Source organism: Barbus barbus, assembly GCF_936440315.1.
Source record: "Barbus barbus genome assembly, chromosome: 29".
NCBI classification, from domain to species: domain Eukaryota; kingdom Metazoa; phylum Chordata; class Actinopteri; order Cypriniformes; family Cyprinidae; genus Barbus; species Barbus barbus.
The window spans coordinates 15,446,310-15,460,020 of record NC_136757.1 but is presented as its reverse complement, the minus strand read 5'-3'; the positions used below and the strand labels follow the sequence as shown (position 1 = coordinate 15,460,020).

The 13,711-nt window shown below is 38.0% G+C and overlaps 1 protein-coding gene across 1 annotated transcript; it reads left to right on the top strand.

Annotated features, from left to right (window-relative positions):
• Positions 1-6,392: 6,392 nt before the first annotated feature.
• LOC306848897 (transcriptional repressor scratch 2-like) lies at positions 6,393-12,697 on the top strand. The gene is made up of 2 exons (XM_079383688.1): positions 6,393-6,771; positions 10,597-12,697. Exons 1-2 carry the CDS (start codon positions 6,624-6,626, stop codon positions 11,379-11,381), a joined length of 933 nt encoding a protein of 310 aa, XP_079239814.1. The 5' UTR covers positions 6,393-6,623; the 3' UTR covers positions 11,382-12,697.
• The last annotated feature ends 1,014 nt before the right edge of the window (positions 12,698-13,711 follow it).

The following is a 13,711-nucleotide window of genomic DNA, read 5'->3' as shown; positions in this document are numbered from 1 at the left end:
TCAACATCAGGCAATCTATGTGGTGTTTCTCATCCCCTAAACCCCCTGTTTCCCACTCTTTCCTCCTCCCTTACTACCCTTTGTTAGGTTCCAGCAGATGGATTTGGGAACAAAGAGTCCCCCTCCTTTGCAACCCTACCCCCATCACACACTCAAACACAACACACACTCATCACATATTCTGCAGGATGCTTCAATTCAGACCGATTTGCTAGATAACAGCACCACTCTTTTCTGCACTCTCACACTATCTTTCACTCTCTCTTCCCTCTATTGAGATCTTTAAGTGTGTGTGTGTGTGTGTTTTGGGTAGCAGGTGTATAGATCTCTAGGTTCAATGGGTCAGTCTCCAATAAAATCAAGAAGATTGAAGTCAGTTTGCTCATTGACAAGCTGCAAATCAACACCAGAACAAAACCGAGAAGATCAGAACCAGCCCACCAGGTCTCTAGTCTGATCTCAGTGTTATTTTTGGCACAGATTAATATTCCACATTTCCCTACTTGTGTATTTATATGAGTAATTATTAGTTGACACTGTACAGTCTCAAACAATGATATAAAACATGCATATTAAATGCAATAAATAAAATGAATTTAAATTGTCACTTTTGATCAATTTAATCCTGAATAAAAGTATTAATTTATTTAGAAAATCTTACTGGCCCCTAACTTTTAAATGATAGTGTATATGAATTTTACAAATTCATATACACTAAATTGTCAAAATTGGTGAACCCAAACACAAAAATAATCAATCTGAACAGATCATGTGTGTTCAAGTTTATTTGGCTTTTATGAGCTGAGGTGGATTGACATTTTTTTTAATTAGAAAGTTAAAAAAAATTTTTTTTAAACAAAAAATTAAATAACCTTCCAGACCCTGAGGGAGTTCTAGAATTGGAGAGTTTGTTCTGGACCGCTTTGTGGGTCTGCAATCATGATGCTCTCTTTAAGGGCTGGCTGAGATGAGAAGAATCTCCAGACTCAGACACTTAATCTAGTGCTTTTGACTGTTCAAAGTTGCATGAAAGAAGTTTGTTAACAAAAATCTGCACTACTTTTTTAAAAATGAGATCCTTTAGGTGCTAAAGCTGACACGATGGGTAACACCAAAAAATGAAATATTGTGTAAATGTACAGCTATGAAAGCGGAAGGAAATGTGATGAAATGGAGTGTCTAGTGTGTGGGAAGAGTTAGAGTGTCGTTTAAACGGGTTATTCACGGTTTAGGATTTTAATAGATCGTATTTAACTAAGAGGCCCATTAGACGTGCCATCAAGAGGTTCAGCCTGGTGCTTCTGTGATGCATAAAGGCACCTGAATCCAACACCCCATCATTTAACTCCCTCCCACCCGACTCCAGAGTCCTGTTAAAATATTGAGCAGTAAGTGTAATTTGGCTGAGTGCAGGCATCGCTGAAGGGTCCTTCATTCTCTGAAGACGTTTTGAGAAGGAACTAACGGCATCAATTATGTATGTAACATCTCAGACCCAACACAAAAAAGAGCCGAATCAGCTGCATTTTTGTTGTTTATCAAGATATTGGGAAATTTGAACGGTAGCTGTTAGCTTACATTTATATCCATTATAAAATTCACTGATGTTAGAAATAAAGAAATAATAGCTAATAATTTGCAAGCTGTTATTCCTTCATTTTAAATTAGTATAGTACATAATTATACAGTTTACAAGCTACAAGAAAAAAACCCTACATACTTGGCTCTTGCAATGCAGGGAATATCATTTTTATTCAGTTATTTAAATTGAGTTAAGTCCTCAATTTGCCTTTGAATATTATTGTGACAATTGTTTTTCATTTATTTTGAAATGCTTTTGACAAGATTATCTTAAAAATGTCCCTACACCATTTAAAAAAAGTCTAAACTAAAAATGATTTCTATTTCAGTGCAATTCCAACCAATAATATATATATACTAAAGCATCTGAATAATGACCAAAAACCTTTAAAAATGACAGAAAGAGGTGTAAAGAAAGTATAAATCAGAATTATTTGAATTCCACCAAAACCTGTTGCTTTGCACTGAAATTCAAGAGTTTGTCAGTTTCGACCAATTAGATGATGGACATGATGCTGTCAAAGAACTCGAAGTGCTCTACAAACAAGAAAAATGAAAATCAATATTACACGTTTTTGTTGACCAGATGCAGCCTAAGAGCAGAAACCCTGTTAGTACTGACAGAGAATATAGAAGGAGAGATGGAGGACAACGTAGAGAAAAAAAAGAGCAACAGAGGTAGAAAGAGGGAACTTGAATCTTGAGAGAGAAAGAAGGCGGGTAATTATGTGGAAATGAGCAGTCTCCCAGCATGCTTCTCTCCCTCAGCGATGCAGACAGGAGCCATTTGTCATCTGGCCCAAAATGGCATCTCTGGAGCCTGTTTTAGAGACTGAGGGATTGAGGGACGCTTTCTTTCTCTAATATCCTGGACTTCTATACTTTCTCTTTATCTTTAAACCCTTGTGCTTGTATCTCTCAGCCCCAGGGAGGCTCTACTATCCACCACGACTGAGTGAAACACAGAGGAGGAAGTGATGTGATTAGAGGTAAAGCCCTTCCACAGGTGTCAATTCTTCTTCACCAGTGACCTCTCCTTCACACAAAGATAAATTATTTCTGTCATCCCATTCAATTAGAATAATTCACACTCCTCCAACACTTTTGCATTCTGTATTTCAGAATATATTCATTTTCATTCATGTCAAATTAAATATGATTGCTAACCTGATTAAGTAACAAGTCTCTATTTGGTCAATAATGAGATGCTAAGCAGTGAAATGTTATAATTTGGATCATGGTGAAGAAGCAGAGAAAGCAGAAGCAAAAACAGAGGCAGTTTTGGGTCAACATAGCCTGCACTTTACTTTTTATGCTCAAGATGATGAAAGACCAAAGAAAGAGCTTTCAAAAAGTCCTGATCTTTTACTGCTCAACAGGGAAAAATGTAATTATGAGCAGAAAAAAAATCTAAAAAACCTAATCCAGTTTATCACTGAGAAACATTTAAAGGAACCATGCTGTTTTATGAATTACAAAGTCACAAAACAATGAGAGAATGCAGGATACGAAGAATGAATATGAGAGGGAGAGAGACGGTAATGAGGCGGAGGAAAGAGGAGGAGAGCATCTCCCACCGTGGGTTTTGTGTTTCTCCTTTGAGCAGGGCAAGAAGAACCTTCCGGATAAATGAAACCACAACGGAGGCAAAGAGAATCAGACACCTGCGATCAGAGAAACAGGAAGCATTCCAGAAAGAGTGATGGAGGAAGAAACAGGGATAGAGTGATTGAGAGAGAGAGAGAGAGAGAGAGAGAGAGAGAGAGAGAGGAAAAAGTAGCCTCATCTGAGGATGAGATAGATGGAGATACTGAGTAAATCCTCCCAAACAATAATCACTGGATGAAACCCAAAGCCTTTCATAGCACGCAGCAGGCAGACCTGATCTGGCCCTCTGGCCCGCAGGCGCTGGGGTGGGGGTGTGGAGGGAACCGCCTGTCCTGGGGCATTGACCAGATGCTCAAATGAAAGATTGGGATTTTTTCTCTTTGTGTGAACAAGGTTGGGGGGTCACACACACAACCTGTAACATTTCACTTGTTGATAATTTCAGCGATTTTGACAGATTATTAAAATTATTGCAACAAATGGATGATTATAAAAATGGAAATATATCTAATACACAGATAAATGTAAATAAATAATTTAATAAGTAAGATTAATAATATCACATATATGTAAATATGTATACATAAATTAACAATTACATATAAACATTCTATATATGCAAATCATTAATAATATTTATATTAGACAATAATATTACATAAATATTCATAATATTATATAGAATTTGAATTATGCACATAAAGAAAAAAAATCAATATACTGTTCTTTATTTTTATATTATTTATTATTTGTAATATATAAAGTAATGAAAAGCTGCTATAAATTTAAATATATAAAGTATGCAGATCTACTTAAATATATATAAACAAGCCGCAAATATATATATATATATATATATATATATATATATATATATATATATATATATATATATATGAAACATTATTATAAATGTGATATAATAATATGAATATAATGTAACATTTTATAAATATAATTATGAGGCAGATTTTTATAATAATATAATACTTATAAACATAAAATAACCTGTTTTTATTATAAAATAGTTACAATTATTTTTTATCTTATTTTATTTCATATTTATATTTCAGTGCATGTGTAAATACAAAATATTAGAAATAAATATTATAAAATAATATTATGACAATCTGAAATAATATAATATAAATATATTGAATATGTGTGTATGAAAATTATTATAGACAACTGGTCAGAGGGAGAGAACGGGAGAGCGAGAGTGGCGTGTGGTGCATTCAGACACTTCATTAAGTGAATGGGGGGCCGGCTTGAGAGACTTGCTTTACATGTGAGCACAAAGATATAAAGAACATTAAGGGTGCAGCATGCAGGCAGATGCCGACATCATCCTGTCCTATGAAGCTCCATTCATAGTAACTGTGATCTGCACTTATCATTGTGCACACTGAGAATGTACGTGTGTGTGCCAAACTGGATGTAATAACCTAGATCGCTGTCTAATACTTGATGGCTGCTCTGTAAATTCTTCGTCATCAGTTAGGAACCTAGGCGTACTTTTTGATAGCAATCTTTCCTTCGAAAAAACATGTTTCTAGCATTTGTAAAACTGCATTTTTCCATCTTAAAAATACATCTAAATTATGACCTATGTCAATGTCAAATGCAGAGACATTAATTCATGCATTCATGACCTCGAGGTTAGATTACTGTAATGCTTTATTGGGTGGTTGCTCTGCACATTTAATAAACAAACTCCAGCTGGTTCAAAATGCAGCAGCTAGAGTTCTTACTAGAACCAGGAAGTATGACCTATTAGCCCGGTTCTGTCAACACTGCACTGGCTCCCTATTAAACATTGTATACATTTTAAGATCTTGCTAATTACCTATAAAACCCTGAATGGTTTGGCACCTAAGTATTTGAGTGACCTCTTATCACACTATAGTCCTTCACGTCCACTGCGATCTCAAAACTCTGGCCATTTGATAATACCAAGAATATCAAAATCAACTGAGGGCAGGAGATCGTTTTCCTATTTAGCGCCCAAACTCTGGAACAATCTATTTCCCCGTCTAAATACTGTAAAGGTGATATAAAGCCACCCAGCTTTATATCAAGCCGATGTAAAGCTGCTTTGACACAATTTGCATTGTTAAAAGCGCTATCCAAATAATAGTGACTTGACTACTGTACTGGAGATTTGCATCAAAATTGCATTGATTCATAAAGTCTAACATTTCTCCACATAACAGTTATCATCATTTACTACTGTCCAAGAATCTGCACAAAGTTAAAACAGTGTTGTTGTTGTTGTTATTATTAACTAAAACTTTAAAAAATGTTCTGAGTAACGGAAAGCTTAAATAAAATAACACAAGTGAAACAACTTAGAAACCTTAAAATAACTGAAATGCTGAAGTACTGTAAACTTAAAAATTATTCAAACTAAAATTGAAATAAAAAAACTGGTAAATATGACAAAAGCACATAACAAAATGGCTAAAACAAACAAAAATTTAAATAAAAACTAAAAATAAAAGCTAGCATTGAGTTAAATATATGATAACTGTATTTGTAAAGGTCATGGGTTCGAAACCCAGAAAACACAAATGCACTGCTTTCTGCCAAGTGCATATAAACGTAAACATGCACAAATTCTAGTTGACACTGCAGATTTACAGAAGAAAAACAAAGCGAGTACAGCTTGCCAGCGTTCGACGTGACTGTCAGCGAGACAGAAGACGTGGAACGGAACCGAACAGAATGTACACTGGTTGTTGTATCAACTCATTTTAAGACTGTGTGACATTTCAGGCCTTTCCTTCTATTTTTCCCTTTCTCTCTCTCTCACAGAATGGGGGTGTTCGGGAAGGGGAGGGAGTGTATCAGAGGGGGGTCTGTCTGTCTGTGTGTGTGAAGGCACAGACGGTTCAGTAGTAATGCGATGTGTGTCCCGAGGGATGTTTGATGGATTAATGCTGAGCAGCTCCATTGCGATGTACCACCTGATCTCACTCCCACCGTCTGCCTCTATAAAACCTGCCTGACTGCTGATCTCAGCTAGTCTCTCAGTCTCTCCTCTCTCTGTCTGTCTGTCTCTCTTTCTTCCTATCTCTCTCTCTCTCTCTCTCCTCTATCTCTTCCTCCTCTCAGCCGCCTCCGCTGCAGGCCAGGAGCTATCCAGTGCTGAACAAGTGAATTTTTTCTCTTTTTTTCAGCAGCGTAAGCGGGTGTGTGTGTACAGTAGCAGGCACACACACACACACACAGTATTGTACCATCAGACATCTCTCTCTTCTCCTGCGTGCTCTTCATTTTTCCTTAATCAAGTCACCGTTTTTTTTTTTAGTTTCTGGGACGTGGATCTTTTTTTATACACTGGATTTCATTCGGGACGATTTTCACCAGGGTTTCTTTCTGTCTGCGGCCGATGTGAAGGATTTCTGGTGCGTCTGTGCGAACGTGTGTGAACCATGCCTCGCTCATTCCTGGTGAAGAAAATCAAACTGGATGATTTCTCCTCGTCTCCCGTGTCAGCATCTAACCATCATCACCATCATCATCTAGATGGCTCCTTCACACGCTCTCGCTCCAGCCTGGGCGTCCGGCTTTGCGAAAATGGTGAGTGTGATGCCTAAATATATTTTTAAATACAGTAGCTTCACTTGCTTCATGTGCTTGATGTTCCCAAATGGTTAGCCTACAAAAAATATCTGTAGTGTGTTTTGAACATTGTGCATAGAGTCCAACAGATGTTACATAAAGCTTTCCGTTCTGTCATGAACTAATCTGTAAAACCCTCCATCCTTTCACCCCCAGCCCCGTCCTCCATTGTACCCCCCAGACTTTGTTTGTTTTTGTTTTTTTGACTCATGCCGAAACAAATTAGGTCACGCAGCGCAATCAGCTTATGCGAATAAAGCCATATGAAACGGGCTTGATACCAGTTTGTTGTGTGTAACAGCTAATGCTAACGCTAACACGCTGCTTTGTGGGGCTGATGTGTTTGTCCTTAGCTGATACTGCCCTTGAGTTTTCGGTCCAAACCCTCCCCCCTCCCAACAGCACTCTCTCTTTCTCGCTCTCCTCCCCCATCCTCGTTTTCTGCCTCATCTCACTATTTCTCTTTTTCACTCTCCTGCTTCCGGGTACATGAATCTAAGTGGTGGAGGGGGAGGTAGGGTTTCAGCCATCATTGACGCCACTGGAGACATCCGACCGACTGTACTGTACAGCTCGAATGAGGACGAGGGAGATGAAAAGAAAGAGAAGCTGGAGGCAGTGCTGACTTTTGTCACATGATGCAGCAGCAGCACGCACACGCACAATAGGGCAAATAGCATCACGCACACAGAGTAAAGCCCAGCGTCCCTGAGCGGACATGATGGGACAGGCTGAGCTAAACTGAGCTATTCTAGAGAGACTAAAGGGAGTCCAGAGAGTTCTGTGTCCTCACAGACAGATTTCAGCAGCAGATGTGTGGCTCTCTCTGTCCCGCTATGGTGTTTTTCACAGATAAGCGTGATAAGACATGAGGGATATCTTCCCTCATGTCTTAACACAACAGACATTTTATCCGTTTTTGGGTCATTGCAAGATTACATGAACTTTTAAAGCTGTGCTGCTCCTTTTAAAATGATGCTTATGCTGTTATTGAATTGTAATGCATTGTATTTTCATAGGCAATAACAAAATTGGAAACACACATTCATTCTTTATTTTACACACATGTGACACTGGACCACAAAACCTGTGTCTTAAGTCGCTGAGGTATATTTGTAGCTATAGCCAAAAATACATTGTATGGGCCAAAATGATTGATTTTTCTTTTATGCCAAAAATCATTAGGACATTAAGTAAAGATCATGTTCCATGAAGATATTTTGTAAATTTCCTACCGTAAATATATCAAAACTTATTTTTTGATTAGTAATATGCATTGCTAAGAACTTCATTTGGACAACTTTAAAGACTTTTAGATTTTTTTGCACCCTCAGATTCCAGATTTTCAGATAGTTGTATCTCGGTCAAATATTGTCCTATCATAACAAACCATACATGCCGTTGGTGTGAGGAAATGGAAAGCTTATTTAGTAAGCTTTCAGATGATGTATCTCAATTTTACCCTTATGACTGGTTTTACATTTATTCATTTAACTGACGCTTTTATCCAAAGCGACTTACAATTGCTATATATGTCAGAGGTCGCACGCCGCTGGAGCAACTAGGGGTTAAGTGTCTTGCTCAGGGACACATTGGTGTCTCACAGTGGATTCGAACCTGGGTCTCTCACACCAACGGCATGTGTCTTATCCACTGCGCCATCACCACCACCACCACTGGTTTTGTGGTCCAGGGTCACATATTAATCATTTCCCCTTGATGGTTCTGTATAATAATTCTTGAAATTACACATAAGACATTTTTACTGCATCTTGAAGGTCGAGCATCAGGACTCTCGACAAGCATCCTTCCTGTCAGCCAATAATGTAACCCTAAAAAATGTCATAGTTACTAAAACTATTGTTGATTCTATTAACATTATTAAATCATGGATAGTTTCTTATATTATCAATTGAATTATAACCACAATATTATTTAATTCTATCTAGTTCATTCTATTCATATCTATTATTTAAAACTTGGTCCTGTATAATCACAAAAATAATGATATTTGTTATTTTATTAGGAATATTGCATTACTGAATTACTTATTTTATATTATTGATTGTATTACTATATTATAGTTATATTCAGAATATTTATGCTATTTATTCAAACTGTGTAAGCTTCTTTCTTTCTTTCATTGCTAATACCACAGTTTTACTTTGGTAACAATACCTATAGTCAGATGTTCGGACAGAAAACATGATTATGAAAAACTCCTAAGACAACATGTGGACAATGTAGTTATATATCCCAAATAACATCCTCTCAGTCTCTCTACTGATCCTGTTGATCTTTCTCCTGGCCAGCTGCATCCTTATTGCTCATTGCTGTCTTCAGTCTCACTGTATAACTAGCTTACACAGATCCTGTACTGCATTAAATGTCTTTTGGGTTTCCCTTTTAGCACACAGATTTAATTATAAACATTTTGTTGAAGACATGGCACCTTGGAAGGTGTATTATGTCGGTGGAATTCCAATGGCAATAAACGCGTCTGAGCCCCACGGCTGCCAGAAATCCTTTTAGCAACTCCTGAACGACCCTCACAATGCATTAAGACTCGCTCTTCATGGTCAGAGGGCTCTGTAACCAGTTTAGAGAAGTTAGGAGGGAGTTTATTTGCTTCAGCAGATAGAAAGGTAATAAGATGTCCTGTTTTAGGAAATACATTTGTAATATACTTCAAAGTTTGGAACAATTTCAATGTTTTGAAATCTGGGAAAGAGCTTCGGTTCTTTTCGGAGAGAAGTGAAAATGTTTTGTAAAGTCCAGATTTCCTTAAAACAGTTTAAAGCCATTCGTAATGCCAACCTCTCTTTACTTCCACCTTTAACAGTTATGCTGTGCATAGTGGACAAATAAACACAAAACTCTAAGGAAGGCCTCAGATAATCGCATCAAAGCAAAAGAGAGTCTGAGTGGCTTCTTCATCTCAAGTGGCTTCTTCATTCACTTATGCTTCCACCAGAATTAACCTGCTTAATTAGCCATTAACCATGTCAAAACCCTTTGGGTCTCAATCACACACACTTTTATGAATGAGCTATGCAGTAGTCCTCAAACAGCCACCAGAAACTATGGAAGCCCATTTGCACCTCATAGTAAAGTCAGTTTAAAATCTCAATTGTGAGACAAAAAAGCCATACTATGAAACATAAACTTAAACATAAAAACATAAAAAAAGAGTTCTTATTGTGAAAACAAATGTGCAATGTTGAGATAAGCGGTCATGTCAAATTAAGTAAAACATGAATGAATAAATAAATGAATAAAAAGGTAATTGGCAAGAAAAAAAAAAGATCTGTAGAGAACAGCACCAAATAATATAGTCAAAATATTGGTTTCCACCATACAAACAGGTATTTACAGTCCTAGAAATTAAAGTTCCAAAAGGGGAACATTTGCAGCAATGTCACACTATTTTGTGCTCCTGAAAGAACCTTTCAGTGACTGGTGCTTAAAAGAACCCTTTTTTCCTTTGTGTGAAGAACATTTGAATAATTAAAGGACCTTTTTTCTTCCTTTTCTGGAATGTAAATATTCCAATGGATGTTCCAAAGGCTCTTCATGGAAACATAGCTGCCAATAAAGAACCTTTATTTTTAACAGTGTATTTGTCATTACACTTGTTGTACTTCTGTTTTGTTGTGTCAGACATTCACATTGTGTCTGTAGTGTACTTCATCTGTGTCTTTAATTGCTTTACACCTGGAGTTCAGTGTAGAAGTGAAAGGTCAATGAGTTAATAACCTATTCATGTTCTCTGCTCTGCTGCAGGCTACATCCAGGATTACATCAGCTCTTCTGAATACATAGAGGAGAAGCAGGCCGACATGAAGCTGAGCTCGGATCCGCTGTACTCCCCAGTCAGCAGCGGAGGAGGGGAGTACTGCCAACCAGACCTGGAGCACCCAGACAGCCCCCAGTCTGGACTCACGGCCCGCGGATACTTCAGCAGTGAGAGCGAATCTCTCAGCGAGGGCTACACCATGGACGCATTCTTCATATCTGACGGCCGTTCGAGGAGGAAGGGAGAGGTCGCAGAAGCAAGGAAAGCCGCCGATGATGAGAAAGAAGTGGAGGCGGTGAACAACGGGGGTCCCCGACACACCTGCAACGAGTGCGGAAAGACCTACGCCACTTCATCCAACCTGAGCCGACACAAGCAGACCCACCGCAGCCTTGACAGCAAGATGGCACGCAAGTGTCCCACCTGCGACAAGGTTTACGTGTCCATGCCGGCGCTGGCCATGCACATCCTCACTCACGACCTCAAGCACAAATGTCACCTGTGCAGCAAAGCCTTCAGCAGGCCCTGGCTGCTTCAGGGGCACATGCGATCGCATACGGGAGAAAAACCCTTCGCCTGCGCCCACTGCGGGAAAGCCTTCGCCGACCGGTCCAACCTACGAGCGCACATGCAGACGCATTCGGCCTTCAAACACTACTGCTGCAAGCGCTGCAATAAGACCTTCGCGCTGAAGTCCTACCTGAACAAGCACTACGAGTCCGCCTGCTTCAGAGGCTCTGGAGACGAGGACGAGTCTGGCTCCGAGAATTAACAGAAGAGAAAAGATGAAGATGAGTTAATGCTCTCAAAAATCCCCCCACAGACTCCCTTTACAGACCCCACTTTCCCTTTTTTAGAAAGCAATATTTTCACCAAGAAAAAAAAAACCAACCCAATAATAAGACAATAATGAATAGATGCTGGATTTTTTTCTTTGGTAAAAAAAAAAAAGACCCTCTCATATAGACACGTACAATTATGAGGCCTGGCATGCAAATTTTTATGAATAATACATAATATTATTAATAACGATAGTAATAATATTTCGATTCCTGATGTTTTATAGTAAATTATGAAAAGACATAAAAAGACAGCAACAGGTTTGTGCTTTTTGAGAAATGAAATCAATTTGTATTTTTATGCTGCTCTTTTATGTTGAATTCTTTTGCAACTGCCAACATGAACTTTTTATGAACATGTGAATAATGACAGTATTTGCAAAAAAAAAAAAAGAAAAGATTGTAGACCTCTGAAAAGGTACAAATTTTTGTTACACTTTTGGTATTTTATTTATAATTGTTATTTTTATATTCAAAGTTTCCTGCAGTTTCTTGGTTCCATTATTTATGTGTTTATTTATTGTGCCAATCATGTCCAGTAACTATTCGAGCAGAGCGACCATCACTCTGTGTTTACCATACGGAGGAAACAGCACTCAAGATTAAACATTTCAACAATCTCCAAACATTCGAAACATTCAAAATAACGACGACAGGGACTTTCAACAACATCTCAGCTCGCTCTGCTGGGTTTTCTTACACTAAAACAGACTGCATGTGCTCCAGATGCCTGGAGCTCCGCCCCTTGTCTTCCTGCTCCATGATTACCTCACCCAGAGGCAGGTATGACCTCTAACCTCTGATCTGTCCATGCTCTCAAAGCGCCCATCACACAAACCTCATTTCTACCATTCCAGTATTGTTGTTGAGTATTTATATATTTACTTATGCACTATTTTCATTTTCTTATTTATTTCATGTGTATTTATTTATTTATTTATGTACCTATCTATCTATTTATTTATTTATTTGGTTGATTATTCTCTGTGTTATTGGACACTGAACTGCCGTAGACCTTTTAAGATGCTGCTCTTTTAATGAAAATCTTTATATGCATGATTCAGCTGTAGAGGGATTTTATTCGTTTTTTGAGAGGGACGGTATGCAGTGTTTGAAAGCAGATGAATTCAGGTGTGATGCTTTGTTTATAATGGGCAATAATTCTTCTTAGGAACAGCAACTTGTATAATCACAGCTGTCCTGTTAGCAGTCAATGTAGGGCAATAAACGAAAACCTCCTTAATATCTCAAAGGTCATTCTCTCCATTTCGTTGTTTCTAGAACTCCATTTCTAGCTAAGACCATCCAGAATGTCTACATATGGTCTGTATGTGTGACTCCACCCACATTTGTGACATCACAGTTCATCTCATTGCCAAATGCCAAACAATTTAGTAATCAAGAAATCTTTTACATGTGAACACCAACAAAAACATACATTAATATATTAATCCCTGAAAGTGCAAATCGAACTCGACAGATAATAAAATTCTTGTTCTTTTTGCACTTACAAATTTAAACAACATTTTAATAAGAAAATCAGCAGCAATAAGCCTTTTTCTAACAGAATTTTTACTATTATCACAGACTTAATATAACTGTCTTATGTCTCAGCAATAGTTCTGAATGCAATTATAAAAAGACTAACCCACAGCATGACATTTTTCATGAATTTGGCTTTAGCTGTCCAAATAAATCCCATCATAAGCTGCGGCCGCCAGATGATGACATGAATATGACAGAGTTTCAGTGACATGTGAAATAGAAGTCCCAAATCCTACACCCAGAAATAATGATGCCCCTGAATGGCCAATCAGGATGGATTATTCAGTGTTTGGGAGAAAGGAGTGCTGGGTTCAGGACAGAGATGAAACAAAATAGAGGCTTAATGGCAGCATTAAAGGAAATAGCTGAGCATATGGCGCCAATGTGCCGCTGCCTGTATAATAAAGATCTGAAAGATGTTTGGAGATGAAAGGATGAGAAGTGCAATCAGAATGCGACAGTGTAAATCAGCTGTCTCCTTGCTGTCTCTCCTGTGAAGCAGAAAAAGTGCAAAACTGCTTATTTTATTTAAAAAAAATTAAATAGCACTATCATGAGGAATGAAACCTTGCATAGGACAATATGCATCAGCATATATGATGCAGCTTATGTCAAAGTGAATAGAGGCTATGTCCACTCCCCTAAAGGGTTAACAGGTGTTGGTGGACAGACAGTAGTCTGAGAGCATAATTGAGTCTGAATTTGACCTTGTGAGGAA

What these genes read in the sequence shown, in the direction of transcription:
- LOC306848897 (XM_079383688.1), top strand. Translation starts at nt 6,624, where the DNA reads ATGCCTCGCTCATTCCTGGTGAAGAAAATCAAACTGGATGATTTCTCC. An exon ending in CGTCCGGCTTTGCGAAAATG is followed by an intron (nt 6,772 to 10,596) that starts GTGAGTGTGATG and finishes GCTCTGCTGCAG; the next exon opens with GCTACATCCAGGATTACATC.